This window comes from Muntiacus reevesi, chromosome 8, assembly GCF_963930625.1.
Source record: "Muntiacus reevesi chromosome 8, mMunRee1.1, whole genome shotgun sequence".
Lineage (NCBI taxonomy): Eukaryota > Metazoa > Chordata > Mammalia > Artiodactyla > Cervidae > Muntiacus > Muntiacus reevesi.
In genome coordinates this window covers 12,994,219-13,018,306 of record NC_089256.1, presented here as the reverse complement: position 1 = coordinate 13,018,306, position 24,088 = coordinate 12,994,219, and the positions used below count along the sequence as shown (strand labels likewise).

Here is a 24,088-nt window from a genome sequence, read left to right as displayed (position 1 = left end):
TCATGGGTTCTTTAAAGATTTAATGTTAGTTATTTTGATGTTCAGAATTTCCTGATACGACCAGAGGGGTGCTCTTTCAAGCTGGTTTCTTAGTCCTTTTGATATGTTAAAGAGTAATTTTTTGTGCACTTGCTTATTTTTTGACACAGGATAATATATTAGGTTCAATATATTAGGTTAATTATGTTTTCCTTAGAGCCATGGTTTCTTTTAGGAGATGAAATTTAGATGCAAACATTGACACTAGATTTTCACATTGATACTGGGTTGTCATTGCTTCTAAGTATTTTCAGTGGACTATGAAATATTTATCCTGGTATGTGTGTGTATATATATGGGGAACATATATACATGAAAATATATATTATGTGTTTTTGAATTTTGAGTTCATATTGAAACTTTTAATTCTAATCTAACGTATAAGTTATATGCCTTCCTTTTATTCCATAATTAGGTCTTCTCCTACAGGGATGAAATGGGCTCTTACTCAGTATATACTTGACCCTTGAACAATGCGGGGGCTAGCGGGGCCTGCCCTCCTCCTCGAGAAGCCATGTAAAACATAGGTGGCTCTCCCTATATGCAGAACCAATCTGTGGTTCCACGTCCAGGATTTAAATCAACTGTGCACCAGGTAGTACTGTAGTAGTTACTGTTGAAAAACCTGTATAAGTGGACTTGCCCAATTGAAATCTGTGTTGTTTAAGGGTATTTTACTCACTTGCTTAGTCCTACAATAAACCCCAATTTCAGAGCTACTACAGCTTTATCAACATCAAATCTTCTAAAGTAAAGTTCAAGACTTTTTTGTAATTGTTTCTAAACAGAAGGTACATGGTTATTTGGATTAGTAGCTTGGGTGGCTATCATTTTTGAAGAATCAGTCCTTTATGTTTGTAGATCACTTTATAGTTTTTTCCCCCACCCTTGTTGACCTTATTTTTCCGAGTATGTAAACTTTTAAGTTATACCAGAAATGGTGATTTTAAGTGATTCCAACATGAAGGTTAAAGCACGGGTGTGCTTCTCTGAGGTAAGAATTCTGAATCCTCCAATCCCTGATGACTTTCTTTGTTCCAGACTCTTAGTTCTAAAGGTCGGTATTTTAAGCTCGACTTAACCTACATGTGACTATCATCAACTTTTTCCACCAGAAAAGTTGATAAACCTATCTATCCTATCTGGATAGATAGGTTTATGCCCCTAGAGTTATTTTTCTTGAGCATCTTCCCTCTGTTGGAGAATGGGAATCTCCCACTCTAGTTGGGTTCTGAGTTCTTCTACAATAGTCTTCCCCCACCTCGTGCCCATCTCTGTGGCCTCCCACTAAGCCAGAAATCTTGTTCTGAGCTAAGACTCATTCCATGTCCAGATCTTGTTGCATTTCTAGCACTTCTAATGGACAGCACCCTGCTCTTCAGTCTGCAGCCCACACAGAAGGTTCTGGTGTGTCCCTGTCCTGCCTCTAGTGAGTTTTGAGAATACTGTCTTGCTTCAAGTAGCTCCAATCTGCTCATGCTCAAGGGACTGACTTTTCCATTAGTTCATCTCAACTTGTATTGAGATGATTCTGCTCATAACATGTATTTTTAAAGCAGCTTATAGTGCATTCCTCAGCCTCCTTCCCTTTTTAGACCTGAAACATAGTTTTGTCTTCCAAGCTAGGTGATAAGTTTCTAGTGGGTAGAGATGTCTGGCCAGGGATCCTTTGTACTTCTCTTTGGCACCAGCAGTAAGATTAAGCTATTGGAGCTGGGAAGGGAGTGGTGGCAGATTCCTGGGTTTTTAGAGGCCTCCTGGCTAAGGAAGAATCATACAGGTTGGCTAGTGTGTGGCTCAATAGCTTGAAGTTGCCTGGCCAGTCCAGTTTCTGGGGTCTGCCAATCTAGGATTTGGCCCATTTGAAAACCAAGCTGGTGGTGAAGGAGACATGAGGCTGTAAGATCTTGGCAGCTTTGTCCGGTACACCAGCCTCTGTGGGTTACAGAGTGGCATTGAGTTCTCATGGGCTGACGTTTAGGCACGCCTTTCCCAACTGTGGTCTTGTTTAAGAGGAAAATGCTGAATCTTGTCACAAGAGGACTTGAGTCTTATTTAGTAGGTAGGTACTTCCCATGTCCCTACTGTCTTTGTGATAGTTTGTGTGTCCTTGGGAGTAGAAAGCTATCCTGATCTCTGCAGAGCAAGGCATTTAGGAGGGCAGGGATGGAACCTTACCTGACTTTGGTTTACTATGAAGAACGTGAACAGGCACTAAGCCTTTGCTTCCCATGAAGATCCTGCTCCTTGTTTGATTCTTTTCTGAGAGCAGGGCCAACAGTCACAGCCAGGGTAGAATTGCACCTGGGTAAAGCCCTGGTCTAATCTCGTAAGCACAAACCTTCAAGATGAGCTGCTAGAGCCCCAGCTTAATCACCTGTTTTGGGCTGCCCCAGAGTCCCCGCTGCCCATTTATCCCCTGCATTCCTGCTGCTTCTCATGAACATCTCAGGCCATCTAATGAACACAGCCCGGAGAACACGTTGGGGCCCGTAAAGTGTAGGACAGGATTTTGTGCAGTGACATCTGGCAGCAGTGTCAAGAGAAACCTTCACTTTGGCAGCCATGTAGAACACAAGTGGTCTTTAAAGGGCATGGTCCTGCATAAGTGCTGGGTCTGGATCTCAGGTGGAGGAAGATCCCAGGCTTCAGACCAGTTGATGATAATCCATGAATGCCACCTCCAACACTCAGCCCACAAGCGACTTCCTCTTGAATGCCCACTTGGTCTAACCAGTCTTTCCCTCTCTCCAAGGAAATTCAGTGGATGAAAGAAAACTGATGAGCTGGTCCTAAAATTCTACTTGCTTAAAAAAGTAACGCCTCACTGATAAGAGTGATTTGCTGTTGTTGTAACAAATTATCCTAAAGAGCAAATTCTCAGTTCTTGGTTTAAAAAAAAAAAAAAGGAAAGCTTCATCATTCTGTTGAACAGGACGAGAAATCACCTCTTTCAAGCTTTACCTAATAGGAACAATAGGATGACTACCACAAGCCTGATTTTGAATAGTTTATTAAAGGAAAGGTGAAGCATCAGTTTCAAATTGTACAAAAGGAAAAAAACCTCATATTGCAAATGTACAATTTACAGAATTACTAGCAAAACCAATCAAGGAGACACTGAAAATACAAAAATTCGATTGACTTCAAACTAAACTGGAAACCCATTGGAGTAGATACTAAGCCTTTTCTGTCGTGTGGTTGTCTACAATTCTACGTTGGCATTGGTTTTTCCACATGAAACTGTCCAGCAAAGGACCAATCTGTGCAGGTGCCAGGGTACTTCCCCGCCTGCTCCCCAGCCAGAGCCACAGCGGGGCAGGGCTGGTGTGGTGGACAGTCCAGTCATCCCTGCCCCTTCACATCCAGTGAAATCCATATTTCTGGAAGAAAGCGATACCCTAGCCCCCCTAAATGGAGCCCAGGAATTGCTAAATTAGCAGATAAAACATTTTTGGTGACCAAGTTTTTTTTCAGAACTGTACAAATGTTGAGAAGTTTGTTTACTAAAAGGATGAATAAAAGAACCCATTTTGCTTTCCCACATAGTCACTGGGTGCACAGATTTGTTTTTTAAAAAACTTTCTTTTTTTTTTTTGGTAAAAAGGGAAAGCAAAGCCTCATCATTCTGTTGCAGCTACTTTAAAAACCAGCCGGGAAACAGCTGTGGTGGATTGGTTTGCAAATTCTGAGGCTTACTTTTAAAATCAGAAAGGAAGAAACTAAGTGGGCTTTTTAAAATAATAGTAGCAGCAAGTCATAAAAGTCTAAGCAGTATGTAACTCTATACCATCGAAGGCTGTCCTGAAGATTTGCAATTTCTTTCCCCCAAAGAATTATCCTTAATATGCACATTTAACACTGAAATGTAGCTGTATTTCAAGGTAAGCTTAAGAACTTCACCCTCTAAGCACAGACTTCTATGCAGCACATACTTCTATAATTGGTAAACTTAATTCACAAAATTAGTGCATAAGGGTATTAAGTGCATGGGAAGTAGACACAGTTATGTTACACTTAAAATTACGTTTGAATGGCAAAGGAGTTCATGATTATCTTTTTAAGAAAATGGAAGTCCATGTAACTTGAATTTGGCAGGGCATGAAATAAGTGGTAAAAACAGCAAACTGATAACTTGAGAACCATTTTTGTTTTACTGAGAATACTTTATTTGCTGGTAGAAGTTGCTAAAAATGCACAGAACAAATACCAATAGAAAATGCACTGTATTTGAATCTCCCTATTCTATATAAAATGAACGGTGTACAGCATCTGTTGGAAAAATGGCTGCATGGACATTTCTTATTTTATGCCCCCTTATAAATAAAAATAAACCTTTTTATTCAAGAGTATATAAAATCTGGGAATTCAGATCCATGTCCACAGAGGGTGTGTGGTTTTTGGCAGAGATGCACTGTCAGAATTTCATCATAGCTTGTCAATAGTCTGTTCCTCCATATTCCTGTATTCCACATGGTCAACCAAATCCAGTGAGCTCCAAAAACACTCTTCGACAATTAGGGTGAGCTGCTTACTCATAGGTTTAATAAAAATGGTTAGCTTTTAAAACATAAAAAGGCAAAATGTTAAAACGGTTTTTAAATTGTACAACAGGAAAATAAAGTTAAAAATATTTTTTTTTTTACTCAATGCTGAGTTTTCATAAAACAGGTGTATTACAGTGTTTATCTTGACAGCTGTTTTAAAAATTTAAAATTTCTTCCTCCCTCCAGAAAAACACACACGTCTGTACTGGGATAAGTCCAATAATAGGACACAAATGATTTTTCAGGTCAGTCTTTCTGAGGTGACATTCACCAACATTCCCTTGGGTAATTTACATGCTCCTCTTCTGTCACTGCAAAAAGGGATTGACCTTAATCATTTGATTAAAAAACAAATCAGATCACATCAAAAGTGTTTTTTTCCCCATACAAGCTATCACAGTATATAGGCCTCTAGCTCTAAATAATAGAGTTCCAGATTTGTAAATTTTCTTCAGACTTCAGAACATAGGCATTCCAAATCCCTAGGAAAAATGAAACACAATTATTAACTTCATGCATAAACAAGACCCAGAAAACACAAGAAAAAATGGTAATAATTTAACATTTACTGAATCGTCTTCTATGATAGCTGCAGAATCAAAGAAATCTGGCCTCAACTCAGCTCTCTCTCGCCGATTTCTTGACGGGGGCTGGAAAGAGAAATGGATACTTAATTTTTTCCTGAGATACATGAAGACAAACACTGATAATCAGCTAATATTTCTATGGTATCGTTAATATAAATAACTGTTAAGTGTCACTTTGAAAGGAAAAGAGTCTGACTTACAGGAGCATACATTAAAGAAAAATCTAACTTTGGCTTTTATCACTTAATTTTTTTAAAAAAATGCTTTCAAAGTATAATGAATGTATAAAAGCATGTAATTTTGGGGCCTGTAAACAAAGAACACAACTTTCAATCATGGAATAATTATAAGATTGATCAAACAGTAGGTGACAAAACTTTTAAATTCCCTACCCGAAGTAGGTAGATGGAGAGCTACTGATGCGTGGGTTGAAGGAGGTTATAGACTGGATATGTCTCATTCACATTTCTTACCAAACCTTTTCATTATGTAAAATTCAAAACACATAAAGCATACTGTTATGAGCTAAATTATGCCCCTCAAATTAATATATTTAAGTGCTAACCCCTAGACCACAGAATTTGACTGTATTTGGAGATAGGGTGTTTAAAAAAAGAGGTAAGGTAGGAGATCATATGAACGTGAACATGAAATTGCTCAGTCGCATCTGACTCTTCGGGACACCGTGGACTGTAGCCTGCCAGTCTCCTCTGTCCATGGGGATTCTCTAGGCAAGAATACTGGAGTGGATTGCCATTTCCTTCTCCAGGGGATCTTCCTGACCCAGGGATTGAACCTGGGTCTCCCACATTGCAGGCAGACTCTTTACCCTCTGCGGCACAGTCTGCAGCCCACCAGGTGTCTCTGTCCATGGGATTTTCCAGGCAAAGCTACTGGAGTGGTTTGTCATTTCCTTTTCCAGGGGATTGAACCCTGGTCTCCTACACTGCACGCAGATTCTTTACCAAATGAACTACCAGTGAAGCCCAGAGATCATATGGGTGGGTTCTAATTCAATGTGATCTATGTTCTTATAAGAGGAGACACACACAGAGGAAACATCATGTGAAGCCAAAGGAGAAGAGGCTATCTACAAGTCAAGGAGAGAGGTCTCAGAATGAAACCAACGTTGCTGACACCTTGCTCTCAGACTTCTAACTTCCAGAACTGTGAGAAAATAAATCTGTCAAACCACCCAGTCAGTGGTGTATTTGTATGGCAGTCTAGCAAATTAATACACAGAGAGAAGCAGTATAATGAAGCCCTGTGCACCTATCACCCAGCTTCAACAATTTTCAAACATTTGGCCAAATCTTGTTTCACTGAATCGCCTGTTTTTTTTCCCCCCTCATGTCATTTCACTTCTGACAACTTCAATGTGTCTCTTAACAGATCTCTTTTTAAAAGAACATAACCACCATGTATTTCTGACAAAGTTAATCATTTCTTAGTATACCTACACTAAGTCCATATTCAGATTTCCTTATTTTAAACATGTCTCTCTGTACTGAACAGATAAGGTCCATATTCTGCAACTGATTGCTATGTTATATAGTCAGACTCCAATTTAAAGTACGAGAGGCCAGACGCACATGCTGCACTGAAAGACAGATCTAGGAATGCTGTTTTTCATGAATGTAATAAGGAGCCAGTTCCTATTATTGCCGGAATTCAAAATCTGACTTGCTTTGAAAGCAGGTTTGAAAAACACAAGTTCATCCAAATGCCACACCCACTGTTGGTCAATGTTACCTCCTCTTGTCCCTCACAGGGTTCTTAAAACAAGAGCATCATCTTACACCAACACTTTCACATATTTTAACAGAAAAAAATGTATTGAACTTCCTTACCAGGTCAATAACCATGGTGTCTTCAAATTCTTCGTTCATATCTTCTAACTGGCTTCGGGATGACATCATCACATCTTCAAAGATGGGCTCAGCATCTTCCTCCATGAGACCCCGACTGATACGAAAAGATACAGTCAGAAAGCTGTTCAGACTCATAGAACCTGGAATCCTGACTCTTATATTGGGTTTGCGAACCAGTTAAAGCACCTTCTAGTTACAACCAACAGATTGCACAAATTATGCTATTGAACTCAGGTAATTAAGGATCATTCATTTGGTTCACTCAAGATCTCATCTCAGTTCATCAGAAGGAAGTTAAATGCAATAACCATATTACTAGTTAACTATGTACACAAATTCCCACAGAACTCTAAGTGATTAGTACCATTATTATCCCAAATTTACAAATGAGGAACTGGAGGTACAGAGGTTTTAGAGCTTACCCAAGACCCCACAGCTGATAAGGGACAGCACTAGGATTTAAATGCTGAACGCATTAAGAGCCCATGCCCTCCATTCCTATTCTACGCTGCACAGCATATTTGAATTATGATTTTAACTCCTAAGACTAAACTTCAGAGAAACCCAAGTCATCACACAAAATGACCATCATCACACCGTCGTCATGTTCTTACGGCACTTGATGGAACACTTACACGGCATGCCTCACTCCAGTTCTCACTTTCATGTAGTTCATTCCTGTTCTGTCCTTCCGATTTAAGTCTTCTAATTTCGGCTGGCCTAACCAAGAGATCTGCATCTGAGGACTAAGACAGGGTAGTGTTATTCATTTTGTGGCAGCAAAAGAGGGGTTTAGGTAATCAGTCCCATGCTAAGAAGGCATAGTTGGTTGGTCTAATCCCCATGTAAGGGGAGTTTGCTGGATATATTCCAGGGTCAAGGTTGAGATCATCATCAAAGGACCTGTTTTGGCAGAAATGGTAGTAAGCTGGAGATCCCTAAGTCCCCAAGAGCAGTTGGCTGTGGCAGCTAGTTGTTAGGTGTGAAGGCAATCGGAATATGTCATCCCTAGATACGCCTCTTTGAGACAGAAATTATTTTGAGCTGAAGGCAATTAAGAAGCAGCAAAATACAAAAAAGTTCCCCTTTTCATCCTAAAAGGGTAGGAAATAAATTATCCTTTTACTGGAGACAGACTCTGGTGAGCCCAGAGATGGAACCAGAGGAACCTGCAAACAAACCTTGCTAAACAAATGCTCATTCTTCCTGGTTAAGACGAGGACTGCCTAGCCCTGATGTGACCACCCCTAGTCCAAACTCATGTGTCTTGTCATTTCTTTACAAATGCATTGTTTCTTTGTCTAAAAGGCTTAAAAGCTTCCTACTGTGGTTACTTCTTCAGGTCTTCCTTCTCTTGTGAAGGCTCCCCTGTACATGTAAAAATTTAATAACATTTGTATACTTTTCCCCTGTTAATCTGTCTTTGTCAGTTTAATTTTTAGACTGAGACAGGGGCTCTACGAGGGTTGAGGAAAACTTTTTTCTCCCCTATTAGGTGCTTAAATTATCAGCTTAATTCCCCAAATCCCTACTAAACAAGAATGCTTCTCTGACTCCTGTATCCAGCTGCTACACTACTTACAAGTATTCCTAGCTGGACACTCAGTCCCCTAAGGGAAAGGAATGATGCTGGCTTGGTGGCTCAGAGCTCTCCAGAGTCAAACAAGGAAGGGTAGACCACATTTTTCCTCATTCCTTCTGAGGAAGTTTGGAGTCAGGTACATGCTGGGCCATATCTTCACCTGCACTCTATCCTTCCTGAAACATGGACACTTGCATACATATGCTTCTTGAGAATTTCACAGGATGCAAACTTGGATGGGATGACTTTTTGGTTGCTAAAATCTGCCACATGAAGTTCTCTCAAAGCAGCTGTCTTTGTATCATGTGAGGCTACCACCTTGATTCAACCTATAAAACTATAGCAGGAAAAAGAAGACAGGCCATAGCCAGGAGGGCCTGACATGGTATAAAGTCAGGAAAGCAAGGCGGGCTGCTCAAATAAAAGACTCCCCACTGCCCAAGAAGTGAAGTAGGAATGTTGGTCATAAGACAAACTCCCCTCTAAGACTGCTCAGTTATGCAGGAGCTGACAATAATTATCCTTTCAGCTTTGAAGACGGCAGATCTTCAGAGAAAAGATTCCTTATGAAAACCCAAGATCTGAATACTTCTAACACTTCTAACCTTCCTCTTTCCAACCTGCTAAGTTTGTCGAGTTTGAGTGAGAATTCCTTTATCCATCAGAATAACAAAGAATTACTCTAAATGAATAGAAACACAAGTGGAGCTTAGAGACTCTCAAATTTGAATGGAAAAATAACAAAGAAAAAGTTAAGGTTTTCACAGCAAAAGTCATGCCATCACCCTGACTTTTCTGTGATTTGCAGAGCCATGGTACCAGAAAACACTTTAATCTCTGGTGTGGGAAAAGGTAAGAGCTTGATTCTCTTTTACAGAAAGAGCAACTATTCTCAGAATTTATCACCACTTTAGAAGATATTATATATCTTATAATATAAGTTATTTAGTCTCTTGGTGGTTTTGTTCTCTCATGAATTGAGAAAAGAGTATGCTCGGATGAAATAATTCTTCTTACTTTAACAGTTAAAAGTTTATGCAAGAAAACCATTTTTTACTACTCACTTGTGTAAAAAGTCAGGCTCAGAGCCATGTTCAGACTCAGGCTCCTGAATCTGTTCTCCCATGGGCCGACTGTTCTCCCGCAGGACAGTGGAAGTGAGCTGTGGTGCGGGCAGGGGGCCAGGAGTCTGAATCATGGTGTCAGTCCTGTTCAGCCACGTATTATCCAGGCTTTCATCTGTAAAATTCCAGTTGGAGTCACAGAATGTCAGTGGGTGGAATCAACTCTGGTAGAAGTTACAGCACGCATTCAAAGAGCATGGCTCTGGAGTAGACTGCATAGGCTTGAATTCCAGTTATACCACTCACTTGTGTGACTTTCTGTAAGCTATTAAATTTCCAAAGTTCAACCTCCTCATATACAAAATGGAATATCAGTAACTGCCCTCCCAACTGTAAGGATTAAATGAGGTGATGTATATAATCAGCAAATAAATGTTAGCTATCCTACATTATCATCTCTTCCAAGTCCCTCCACCTCCACAGAGAGGAAGATTGTAGCCAGCCAGAGACCCCTCTACCTTCCTTTGCTCAAGCAGTAAAGGGCCTATTTGTTGGGTCTTACAGGCGCCGCAAGCAGTAGCACTGAAAGTCTGGCTTCACTGAGAAATCAGCAAGTCCTACTACACAATTATGCTCTGGTCACCTGGCAAGTAACTCTCTGCCAAGTTATACTTCTAGGGCTAGATTGAGGGTCTGTTTTCACACCTTTAACTTCGACCTCTTTAGGGAAGTCTTCCCTGGTCACCCTGCTTGGCCGCCACTTACCATTCTTTTTTAGCTTCTAGAGGAAACAGAATCATTCTTGCCCCCTTAGGGCTTAATTTTATATACTGTCCTGACAGTGATCTGCAATGTGCATTCATTATCTCTGTAATCAGATTTAAGTTTCTTCAAGAGACCAGGAACTATTTTTTCCTTCTTCTAAAGATCATTTATGGGATCAGAATGGGGAATACATGTAAATCCATGGCTGATTCATGTCAATGTATGACAAAACCCACTACAATACTGTAAAGTAATTAGCCTCCAACTAATAAAAATAAATGAAAAAAAAAATAAAGATCATTTATAAAGACTTGAACAGATTAAATCACCATTTATAGCATCATTTGCATATCTAAATTCTGATAAAATACCATGTAATTATAAAGTTCTACCTATAAAATTCTAAATTACATTTGATCCTTGAACTATATAATTTGAACTGTTGGGTCCATTTAAACATGGATTTCAAAAAATAAATATGTATTTCAGTGCTATATGCTTCACAGTTGGCTGAATCCATGGATACAGAACCATGTACATGGCCTGTAAAGTTAGATATGGATTTTCAACTATGTAGGTGGCTGCTCCCCCTCATCCCATTGGTTCAAAGTAAACTGCATTTTCTTGTGTCAGAAGAATTTTAATCACAAGATATATTATGAAGTTTTCCTACCCCATTAAGTCAGAGAGACAATGTGCATGTGAGGCTTCTCTTTAGCCATCAAGCATTCTATTGCCCTCAGCTTTTCTAAAATTTTCTCAGATGCATGTATGTTCTAGATAAGCTTTTCTGTTCCTGGAAATATCTATCTACTATCTGGTTAAGGTCATTCCACTGATCTGAAGCTCACTACCAAATCTCTTCTAAGTCAGCCAAGATTACATCTTTTATTCATATCACTTTCATTCAACATTTAATTCAAAACTGTTATTCTCTGCTGCATTTAAAATTTGATGACCATAGGAATGGTTTCATTTAGGTTTTTTAACTTGGTAAACCATCTTTCCTGACCTGCCTCTTGAGAAACCTGTATGCAGGTCAGGAAGCAACAGTTAGAACTGGACGTGGAACAACAGACTGGTTCCAAATAGGAAAAGGAGTACGTCAAGGCTGTATATTGTCACCCTGCTTATTAAACTTATATGCAGAGTACATCATGAGAAACGCGGGCTGGAAGAAGCACAAGCTGGAATCAAGATTGCCGGGAGAAATATCAATAACCTCAGATATGCAGATGACACCACCCTTACGGCAGAAAGTGAAGTAGAACTAAAAAGCCTCATGATGAAAATGAAAGAGGAGTGAAAAAGTTGGCTTAAAGTTCAACATTCAGAAAACTAAGATCATGGAATCCAGTCCCATCACTTCATGGCAAATAGATGGGGAAACAGTGGAAACAGTAGCTGATTATATTTTTCTGGGCTCCAAAATCACTGCAGATGGTGACTGAAGCCATGAAATTTAAAGACGCTTACTCCTTGGAAGAAAAATTATGACCAACCTACACAGCATATTAAAAAGCAGAGACATTACTTGGTCCACAAAGGTCCGTCTAGTCAAGGCTATGGTTTTTCCAGTGGTCATGTATGGATGTGAGAGTTGGACTATAAAGAAAGCTGAGCGCCAAAGAATTGATGCTTTTGAACTGTGGTGCTGGAGAAGACTCTTGAGAGTCGCTTTGACTGCAAGGAGATCCAACCAGTCCATCCTAAAGGAGATCAGTCTTGAGTGTTCATGGGAAGGACTGAAGCTGAAACTCCAATACTTTGGCCACCTGATGTTAAGAGCTGACTCATTTGAAAGACCCTGATGCTGGGAAAGATTGAGGGCAGGAGGAGAAGGGGACGACAGAGGATGAGATGGTTGGATGGCACCACTGACTCAATGGACATGGGTTTGGGTGGACTCTGGGAGTTGGTGATGGACAGGGAGGCCTGGCGTGCTGTGGTTCATGGGGTTGCAGAGTTGGACACGACTGAGTGACTGAACTGAACCATCTTTCAGCTTTCTACTACATGTCATCTCCAAAAACATCTTCCCAGATCCATTAAGAGTTTGGTCACTCCCTATATGTTTCCAGAGAACCTTTTTGGCCCATCAGAGCACTCACCATTCTGAACTGAAACTGCCTGCTTCTGTCTCCCTTTCTGTAGTATGAACTCTTTTTTAATACCAATTCCCCAGCATCTAGCACAGTTCTTAGGATCAGTCAGTTCAGTTCAGTTCAGTCACTCAGTCGTGTCTGACTCTTTGTGACCCTGTGAATCGCAGCACACCAGGCCTCCCTGTCCAACACCAGCTCCCGGAGTTTACTCAAACCCATGTCCATTGAGTCGGTGATGTCATCCAGACATCTCATCCTCTGTCATCCCCTTCTCCACCTGCCCCCAATCCCTCCCAGCATCAGGGTCTTTCCCAATGAGTCAACTCTTTGCATGAGGTGGCCAAAGTACTGGAGTTTCAGCTTCAGCATCAGTCCTTCAAATGAATACCCAGGACTGATCTCCTTTAGGATGGACTGGTTGGATCTCCTTGCTGTCCAAGGGACTCTCAAGCATCTTCTCCAACACCATAGCTCAAAAGCATCAATTCTTTGGTGCTCAGCTTTCTTTTTAGTCCAACTCTCACATCCATACTTGGCTACTGGAATAACCATAGCCTTGACTAGATGGACCTTTGTTGGAAAAGTAATATCTCTGCTTTTTAATATGCTGTCTAGGTTGTTCATAACTTTTCTTCCAAGGAGCAAGTGTCTTTTAATTTCATGGCTGCAATCACCATCTGCAGTGATTTTGGAGCCCAGAAAAATATAGTCAGCTACTGTTTCCACTATTTCCCCATCTATTGGCCATGAAGTGATGGGACCGGATGCCATGATCTTAGTTTTCTGAATGTTGAGCTTTAAGCCAACATTTTCACTCTCCTCTTTCACTTTTATCAAGAGGCTTTTTAGTTCCTCTTCACTTGATGGTGCTTGGTAAAAATTTACTGAATAAAAGCATAACTTCAGGTAGAATTTATTCTTCTTGAAGAGATCCTTCCAACCCCTCAAGATTCCTCAATGAAAACACGTCTTGCAAAGCTCTCTCATCTTCATCCCAAACTGATGGAACCCTATTGCTTAAGGGTTCTGGACACCTAACCTACCTTAGTCACTTGGTAAATATGAAACTGATATGGAGAGAGATTTTCTTTTTTTGCAATTAAATGGTTACCAAACTGGGTTATCTGGCCCACATAGATCTCTCTGTCCTGAGCACACTAATGACTAACTCTCCATTAGTGTGTAGATAGATGGGTATCTAAATTCTCTAGCCCTTTGTTTCTTCTCTGTAAAATCTGGGTAATAGTGCTGAACTCAGAACTGATTTATGAAACATCTATACAGCATTCATTTTGTGCCAGGAACTGACCTAAGTGCTTTACAAACATTTGTCAAATAAATGATTAAGTGATAGAATGTAAGTACATAGCAAGGATCTGATGAATGCTGGCTCATAAATGTATACTACACCTAAGAAAAGCTGTGAGCAGAAAAAAAGTCCAGATAGATGAATAGATGTGAGGCGCCCAAATAAAGACATTTTCAAGAGAAAATGACGGAAATCATTCTTAGAGAAAAGTTGAGGCTCCTATACTATAAAGATAGGGTTCTGTTATTTTCATTTTCTGGACCAAAAAGATGCTAAGTCCTAAAGTTGAAACTTGAAAGGAAATCTTAAACTTTAACATTAATTTTGTATTTTCAAATCTTTTTATTCTCTTTTAAATATACTTTCAGCCAATCCACTGACTAATGCTAGATGAAGGGGAATACTATATGATGACCACATCTGAACAATGGCAGCAAACATTTATCAAACGATGCCTTTGTGTCATGCACTGTGCTAGGTAATCACTGTCTGTGTACTAAGTTTTTTACTTAAGAGTATTTCATTGAATATTCACAACAGCCAACAGGACAAATACTCAGATCGTACTTCATCGGCTCAGTGACTGAGGTTTATAGAAATTCAGTAACATGCTCAAAGGTTATACAGCTGAAAAACGAGAAAGCCAGGTCTGTATTCTATCTAGAACTCTGAATTTAGAGTTTGTGCTCTTCATCAATAGTTAATACCACCTCCTCAATGATGAAAGAAACATTAGACTTAAATTCTAATTAATTCTGCTACAGATTTCAGCAAAGTCTTTGATGAGTCATTGTTTTTAAGTTAGCAGAAGTAAATAGAAATTTGTAAAAAGAAGCATGTTGCAGTCTTGCTTTGGAGAAATTTTATTAGGAGAATCATGGAGATGGAAGAAGATTATTTGAGGAAATAAGCATTTTTACTTTGCGTTTTCTCTTAGTTTAAGAATAATCGTTAAAAAAAAAAAAAAAAAAAGAATAATCCTTTGGGATTCCCTGGCGGCTCAGATGGTAAAGAATCCTCCTGCAATGCAGGAGACCTGGGTTTGATCCCTGGGCTGGGAAGATCCCCTGGAGAAAGGAAGGGTTACCCACTCTAGTATATTATGGCCTGGAGAATGCCATGGACAGAGGAGCCTGGCAGGCTACAGTCCATGGAGCTGCAAAGAATTGGACACAACTGAGTGACCTTAACACTTTTGTTTTAATAGCAATCTTTAGTCTTTTGGGATTTAGGAATTTCTACTCTTGATCACATTTTCACAACAATTCCACTCCCCGTTCCCCATAGCCTATGAGTAATCTAGATCTATGAGGTCTAGATCTAAAACTAGATCTGACCATCACTATTTTAATATCCAAAAATAGACTTTCCAACCAGGCAGTGGAAATGGAAAGTTGTTTTGGTATATTCAATGTGTTGCAGAGTTCTACCCTCAACTTACCAGAATCTCTCCTATATTAGGATGCATGTTGATAGAATAACATTATGACTGTCTTATTTTAAACTTTAATGTATTAGAGGTCTATGGTAAGGGAATCAATTTTGTAAACCTTCTTGTCTCCTTTATTTCTCTGTGCTTATCATCTTCCTGTGTTCAATGCCTTTTCAGCTTCTTTTTCCTTGACCCTCTTCTGCTCGACTTTTGTCTATTCTAACCTTCATGCCTACACCTCTCTGTGTGTATGAAACACACAAGGAAATAATGTGCTTAACAGTATTATCTTGCTTCAACAGAGTATCCACCGCTTTATTTATCTTGACAGGCACATTATTTGCCTCACACCATAAAGGCACACTTACCTTCTACTCGTTTTTTGTGAAGTGGAGGTCGTCCTTTCTTATTCCTTACTGAGGAGGTTTTGCTGCTGCTACTTCCACTGTTCACAGACATTCTATCATCTTCACCGCCAGTGACTAACGAATTTCTATAGGAGATGAGTGGAAGCCATACATCCTCCCTCCTTTCCATCATTTGTTCCGTAAGGAATTTTTCTAGGTATGAGTGACTAGAAACAGAACAGAAGCAGTCATTTTTATGGAAGCAGTTCATTTAATTTTTTTCATAACTTGAAGCTCTCTTCTCTCTCTGAATAATCCTTAAAGATACACATTAAACTGTTCACAGTGGTTACCTTTAGAAACACAGGGATTGAGAATTTAAGATTTTGCTTCACATTATCTCTGGAATAAGCAATGTATTACTAAAGGGTATGTGTGTTTCTTCCTTTATTCCTTTTTTTTTGTTTGTTTTTAAATACCAGTGTTCCAAAAAAAAAACAAATCAGAAGTTTGGCTCAAAAAGGATACTGATTCTCTTTTAAAATGTTCAAACAGGGCAGGATTTCTAAAATGGTGGAGTGTGGAGAGTGGCATACCCTGTCCCCAACAAAACCACCTTTTTGCTGGTAGATGTTGAGAGTAAGGGACACTAGGGGTCTATGGGATGGGAACTGTCTGTACCTTCCCCTCACATTTGCTATGAACCTGAGTGAGTGAGTGAGTGAAGTCGCTCAGCCGTGTCCGACTCTTTGCGACCCCATGGATTGGAGCCTGCCAGGCTCCTCCGTCCATGGGATCTTCCAGGCAAGAGTACTGGAGTGGGTTGCCATTTCCTTCTCCAAGAATTATAATGGTGTCATGATAAAAACCACTTGTCCTGCAACGTGCAACTTACACAGTCTTTTTGTCTTGCCGAAGCAGCTTAGATGAAAATTCACTTAGCACTTCCAGGAAAGCGAGATTGGGAGGTGGGTGTTCTTGTCCTTTCTGATTTTGGTATTTAAAGGCAAATTCTATGCCATCTCTGAAATAAAAGAAAATATTGTCTTATTTTTCCAAATAGCTAGTGTAGTTCTTCAACAGGCTAGAATTAAAAAAAAAATAGTTGGGAAGGCAGCGAAATTATCACTGAAGGTAAAAATAAACTCAAATGGTAAAGTAATAATTTGCATGACAGTTGCGTAATAATATTTCATTTTAGTATTTACACTGGAAAACAATTTATGTTGTGAAGTTATATTTCAAACTTACATTGTAAAAAATAAAAAATAGCTATGCAGCCACAAAAGTAAATTTCTGTGTAGCTTTTAGAGGTAACAGAATACCCTGGAAAGATAGAGCTTGTCAGAAAATTTGGTTCGTAGAGTTTTTGTGGGGTACTTAAGAACTTTCCTATTATTTGGTTTTCAATTGTGAAATAAGGGTGCCCAGTGCTTTTAAATATGTCTCCCACCACATTTTCTCACTGACAGAGTGACAAGAATATTTTGTTAAAACTTTGCTTGAAAAGTCTAACATTTGTTACTTTAAAAAATCGGTCAAATAATAGTTGTTTTTGGTAAGTTTCAGTAAGCCAGATTGTGTATAACAGTGTTTACTTAGCTCACTCACTTGTGGAGTGTGGCAACTGCTTCTCGTGTCTTGATCTGGTCTAATCCGAATGTGAGGGCAAAGCGACGTGCCAACTCTTTGATACCACTGACGTGGGCAGACGTCCTATCGAGGTTGGGGCCTTGCTCCTGAACAAGTTCATTAAACAACTGGTAGAAAGAAAAAAAGAGGAAAAGAGGAAAAAGTTCATAGCTAAGAAATATTTATTTACTGTTAGAATAGGTAATACAATTTAAAAAATATTTAAAAGCCATATGGTAAAATACGTATTTCCCTTCTTGTATTAACAGTAGCCACACTTTCCCCTTCTCCAAGTCATCTACTATTATCTACTATTTCAAGCTCATTTTATGCTAGTTGTGTGATTACATGCAAACCAGAATTTATTTTTCTACCAAAAGGAACATATTTTGGGTTGGGGAAAATGTTTACAAAAATATACTATGTATTCTTTTTGTTGTTTTCACAGGAATGGCAATATATAAAGTGCAGGGTTCAGAACTTTGTTTCTCACTCATTACAGCTTAGACAAAAACATTATGTAAAGGAAGATCATTAAGATATATGAAATGTTTTTTTCCCATCCAATGACAAAATACACAAAAAAGTTCTAAAACTGAGTGATGGGGTTTTATAATTACATACACATTACATGTATTGCATCAAAATAATAGAATCAAAACTCTGGAATACTAAAGAATATAAAAGCCATCGTCATTCTGCCACCAAAGTGAGACACTTAAATGTATCTGCCGCCTCTTCTATTATGAGAGAATGAACAGTCCAAGCTCTGATCTAAAGCCACTCCCTGCTTATGTACTGAATCTCACCGTCCGTTACCTACTTAATGATTTGGTCCTGTGTACAGCTTTTTCCTGAATCATTAATACTCCCTCTCTGTTAGATGCATACATCTTAAAAAATAAACAATCCTAACTTCTTAATTCCATCTCCTCTGCCAATTACGGATGCATCTGTCACATTCTCTTTACACAATGATCCTGAGAAATACTGTTTATATTTGTTTTCTTTACTTCGTCACCTCCCAATCTCTCAATTCATTCTAGGCACACCATTTCATTGAAATAGTTCTTATCTTCTATTAGTTGTCTACCTTTTTAGGTTTCTTTAGCAACAGACTGGTTTAAACTACTTACTCTGCCATGACTAGAAACAGCAGTTCTTCCAGAGATTTTCAAATTTATTCACGGGTAATTGTTTATAAATTATTAAACTTTAAACTGTTTTCAGAGACAGTTGTACACAATAGCCTTCAATTCTAAAATTTACATTTAAAATAAATACAAAGAATATATTTCACTGTATAAAATTCAGAGAATATCAAAGTAAAATTATCTTTTCTCTTTCCCATTATATATTCTTCTTCTCTCCAAAGGTAATCAATGTTAGGGTTAAAGTTTGAAAGTTTTTTAGACCAATTTAGACACATTAATATATTACACATACATAAAGTTTTAATTTTTGTTTATATGGTATTGTACTATATTTTGTCCTGAAACTTGCTGTTTTTCACTTAATATTTTGTCTTACAATTATTTTAGCTATTTCAGAATAAGTTCACTTTACTAGTCCTATGTTGATGAACATTTAGACTATTTAGAATTGTGCAATATTACACAGACTGTTGCAATAAAACTATCTTTCATATACACGGTTTTGTGCATACCTGAATGTATCTATGCAGATACCTAAGTAGGAAAAAACTGGTTCAAAAGGAATGTATATCTTAAACTTTGATATATACTGCAAAATTATATTCTAAGAAGGTAGGAGCAATTGCTTTCACAAGGGACCTTTTTCTTGCCATATCTTTAACAATCATTGGTATATCTATCATTTTAATTCATGCCAGTCTACTTGGCAGTGATAAATAACTCCCTTGTTTCAATTTGTATTACACTAATTATTAATGAAGTTATGTTTTTTCACATGTTTATTGCTTTTTAAGGAAAAGTTGCCTATTCTGAAAAGTGGCTTTTTTCATTTGCTCACTTTTGTATGGGATTTGTTTACCTTTATTACAGATTTGTAGGATTTACTCTGTATGATTAAAAATATTTTCTCATAATCTGTCATTGGTTTTTAAATTTTGTTCAGAGTGCTGGTTGATGTATAAATCTGTTTAGGCTTATATATATAATCAAGTTTTTACATTGTCGCTTCTCTCCTGGAGGACTTCCCTAACTCCGGTATATAAAAATATCCTTTTATATTCTTTTAAACTTAATTTTTAACACATATATAAAATCCACCTAGTAGTTATTTTGTCTACATGTTAGGTAGGGCTATTTATAGCCATTTCTCCAAATACATAGTCAATGGACCCATCACCTATTAAAAAGGAACTGATCCTTTTCCCACTGGCCTTTATCAAAGGCTAAAAATATACATACATACAAACCTATAGCCACTACTATCCCTCATCTCTACTTTAATACTAGGCATTTACTAGGAATCTTCTTTAGGAAATACATGTGACATATTTTCTTATTTGGATACTACTGTTGCCCCTTCCCTTATTAAATACTTTTAAAATGTATTTTTATATTTGTTCTTTAAAAATGATCACTTTTTAAATATCCAATTTGGCATTTCATCTGGTCTAAGAGTAGATCACCTTAGGATTTCACCCATTTGAAATGTAAGCTATAGGATTGTCTTCCTAAAGAAAAGACACATAACACATCTTTGTACCAGAAAGTATCCATAGTAGTGTATTAATATAATGATCTAAGTTAAATGAGGTGAGATAACTAGCATATAATAATAAGCACATGCAGGTGCTCAATAATATTAATTCTACTCATTTCTTTTCCTTCAAATTTCTTACCTGCTGTAAACTGAGAATGAGGGTCTTGGCACACTGAATTTTATCAATCTGCCTCGTTTTACTCAATGTTTCCTTAATGATATCACCATAGTCATTGTAATACTGTAAGGAAAAGAAACACAGCTTTAAAACCGTTGACATTTCATGAGATAAACGCTAGGCTGGTGAAAAAAACGGAAAGGTGAGTAAAGGCATGTTTAATTTTTCATGTTAAAAACCTAATGAGAGTTAAAAGATATTGTCTAATGTTAAAAAAAAATACACATTGGACATTTAAAATTATGAAATAAATAATAGAACTAGAAACCTGGGAAATTCAAAGAGGAGAAGTGATACATGTGAGCAAAATTACTCATTCTTTACAACATGGATTCAACAGACACCACTTGTCCAGATCAAGAAACAGAACTCTGATAGAAACATCTTGAAGAACTAAAACCTAAACATTCAAAATTGCTTACTTCTGGGGAGAGGGCCTAAACAAAGGAAGGGTAAATTACAATAACAGATTTAACTTTTCATTAAATACTTTTGTGTACCCATTTCCCCCCACAATGTCTGTATTTTACTATTATATATAATATAAAAAATAAAAACAGTGATTTCTTCAACAGTGATTGGGAAAAATTCAACTAATTTTATAATTCAATTTTTTGACACAGGATTTAAGGAGTTTTCCTTGTGAGTAAATAATTAGGAGAAACTCTAAAACTATTAAATCTGGATGTTATTTCCAAACTAAAGTCTAAAACCTATAACCTATGTAAAGAAGTGAGTATATTAGCTTGACAATTGCATTTTATCTTCAAGAAGATGGGTATATTTCCATGATGCAAGGTGCCAAAAAGAAAAAAAAAAGAAAAAAAGGAAAAGCAAAAAAAGGGGAAATATCTCAAAAGAATCATCTTTTCAGTGCAATTAAAAATTATCTCAGTGCAGATAAAAAGAAAAAGATATATGAGAACACTAAAGTAGTTCAACAGGTAGATCAACAAAAATTAAGATTTTTAATAAACACATAGAGAAATGAGGCAAAAAGCCAAATAGACAAGGATATATAAAGAATAGTAAACAGCGATTAAAATATTCATAAAAGATTAAAGCCTATAATGAACACAGGTGTCTAAAAACTGCTAAGGATGATAAAAGTTTGGATAAGGCCTATTTCTTGAAGCCAAGACAGTACTGCTGAGGGATGACAAGGAAAACCATGGTAAGCTCATATTCATCCAACCAAGTCCTGTTTAGATATTACTTTTGGAAGCCTGCCTTGGTTGCTCACTTAAGTGTCTATATATCTGTGCTTGCTTTGTAATTTATACATCTATCACCACAATAATCATGTTGAGGTTTTACATCTACTGGAAAGAGTTAAGCTTTAAGTTAGAGAAACCAAATGTCAGTTTTTGCTACTTTAACAGTTGTGAGATCTTTGAAAGTTACTTTGCCTCTCTGAGCCTTGATTTCCTTTTCTATAAATAATGATTTCCTAAATCACAGTTACTGCAGTCAACAAAGATAATATAAAAGCCTTAGAACAGTCTCTCGAATATAAATGGCCTAGAACATAGGCAGCTATTCATTATTAGCATGTTATATAATGTTTACATTTCAGTTTCTCTGTAATCTATAACTGCCTTAGTACAGAAATTATGTCTTATTTAAACCTCTGGCTACCAACATAGTACTCATCACATTGGAGTTGTCTAGTAAAATATTTACTTACTGTGTCATAACTAGAGTGGAACCCAAACATGGACAAAGACACAAGTGAATCAATGGCATACACAATATTCTGAACATGGGCAAAATAAAATACTGTCTCTGACATAAAAACAAGGCAAAAATACATACACCAATAAGTATGCCTGTTAGGTTTTATCATAAAGATTTTTGAGGACTGCTTTTTTTGAGTGTCAGAAACAAAACGGAGCTTATGGGAAGAAGAACAGCCAGGAAGTCGGATACTTATCAGAATGGTGTAAAACCCTCACATCTCCTTACCTCCTGCAGGAAAAAATCCAAAATTCTCACACAGCATGTAAGGTCTAACCTCATTTAATATCTTCATATCTTACTTCTAGCTCCATTCTCATAAGCAATCTCTGTTGCTATGTCAAGTTACTTCCATTTCCCTCAATTTCCATTGTCTTTGTTAAGTAGTCCAATCTGCCTGAAAGCCCTTTTACTAGTTCTTTCCTTGACTAATGATTGCTCCTCATCTCAGACTTAGTTCAAAAGGCATGTCTAATGGTTTTCATTAACCCTCATATTTCTTAAGAGTGTACCTATTTTATATATTTCCAGGAACCCCTAAACATATCTCTCTACACTGCAGAAATGCAATTGTCTAATGATTGTCTCCAGCTTTAGATCACCTTGAAGTAGGAATTTAAAAATCTTTGTTAACTTTAGTGCCTGGCAGGTAGCATGGTAGACTCACATATAAACCTATCTGGAGAGATGTCATAGGGAAGAGAGAGAGTTTTCTTCCGTAAGAAGGGTCCATGGCCTTAAGAAAATAAAACAGCATTCTTTCTCATAAATGTAAGGAACTCCTACTTCATGGAACTGATATAATGGTATAGAGTGATAAAAAGCTCATAAAAAAGAGAAATTTTAAATATGTCAGAAAACCATCAATAATATTTAGGCAAAAGCTATCAAATTTTAGCTTGCTCACTACTCTTTCATTTTTAGTTGCAAACTTCTAAGGCACTTAGGTGGAATGAGAAAAACAAGAATATGTAGCTACTATCTTAATCAATCAATAAATAAATGTCCTTGACCCATTAAAAAAGACTATGAAACTATACCTTCATGTAATGTTTAAAGATGTCTGCAGCTGCATGCATGTCAACAATATCATAGATGATAAGTTTGCTGAAGGCAGCAAGTAGATTCCTCCTCTTGTGTAAGGCCTCAATTTTATTAGCTTCATCTTCTTCATCACCCTCTAACCACAGAAAATAAATTAGTTATGAACTTTGGCCCTTTATCCAAGGGAAAACATTGTAGACAATCTGTAGAAAAAATAACTAGGCTATAACTTTACGAATAGGTACAATTTAGTTTTAGATAGGATAAAAATTATTAGCTATACTGATTATCTTAGGGTGGTGCTACACTTAGTTACATATTTATTAAATACTAGGCACTAAGGTTCTAGGAGATTATCATAGCAAAGACTAGTTAGAGAAGCAAACCATATATAGATTTTTTTCTCATACTTTTGTCATAACAATACTGTTGTCCTTTTACCTTTAAAATGCTGCCTTTTATCTGAATATTCCTTATGTGCTAATCTACTTCTACAGAGAAGAAATTTCCAGAAAAATTTAAGACACAAGGAAAAGTTTTCCTTTAGAAACATGTATGGGGAGTAATGGAAATTACATGAGGGAGTTAGTTTTCAGTTCTTGTCTTAAACATGGCTACATTATAAGCTGAGAAATAAAGTATATTTTGCGAACCATGTTATGTACATACACATTTTTTTAAAACAAATCATTATCAAATGCTTTCAAACAAGTACTGTTTATTCCTCACTTTTTAGATTCTCAGGTTTATCCATTTCTAATCCCCCCCAAAATATCTCCACAAGTCTCCAGACGGTAAAAGTGGACACAGTTGTTTCAGGTTCTGTACTGACCCTCTCACGTCTTGGCCTGCCCTTACTTAGGGACAGTGTTCTTTTTCTCCTCTTCACATGTATATTCATAAAGTAACTTATTCTCAACTTCTCTCTTCCCTTTCTATTCTCCCCTTCTCTCTTCCCTGGTCCTGCTGTGAAGCATCAATGCTTTTGGAAGTTGGAAATCTTTTTACTTAGGACAAATAGCAGGTAAAAAACACTGCCTCCTGAGATTAACATGAACTCAGAGATCCTTTTTTCACAGTCTAGTATTTTCTAAAATATTCTGTTAAATAAAGAACATTCCAATAGCACCAGGTAGATATGTGGATTTGATATGCCAC

At 37.5% G+C, this 24,088-nt stretch overlaps 1 protein-coding gene across 1 annotated transcript in view; it reads right to left on the bottom strand.

Annotated features, from left to right (window-relative positions):
• Positions 1–3,036: 3,036 nt before the first annotated feature.
• The window catches only part of STAG1 (STAG1 cohesin complex component), a 497,553-nt gene continuing 476,501 nt past the window's right edge, over positions 3,037–24,088 (bottom strand). Inside the window, exons 25-34 of the mRNA XM_065942227.1 lie at positions 22,927–23,066; positions 20,111–20,212; positions 17,260–17,408; positions 16,544–16,672; positions 15,670–15,875; positions 9,691–9,865; positions 7,680–7,790; positions 7,024–7,138; positions 5,156–5,236; positions 3,037–5,068 (exon numbers count right to left, since the gene is read on the bottom strand). Of these exons, the coding sequence (XP_065798299.1) occupies positions 5,045–5,068; positions 5,156–5,236; positions 7,024–7,138; positions 7,680–7,790; positions 9,691–9,865; positions 15,670–15,875; positions 16,544–16,672; positions 17,260–17,408; positions 20,111–20,212; positions 22,927–23,066 (1,232 nt within the window). The 3' untranslated portion in view covers positions 3,037–5,044. The remainder of the gene's footprint in view (positions 5,069–5,155; positions 5,237–7,023; positions 7,139–7,679; positions 7,791–9,690; positions 9,866–15,669; positions 15,876–16,543; positions 16,673–17,259; positions 17,409–20,110; positions 20,213–22,926; positions 23,067–24,088) is intronic.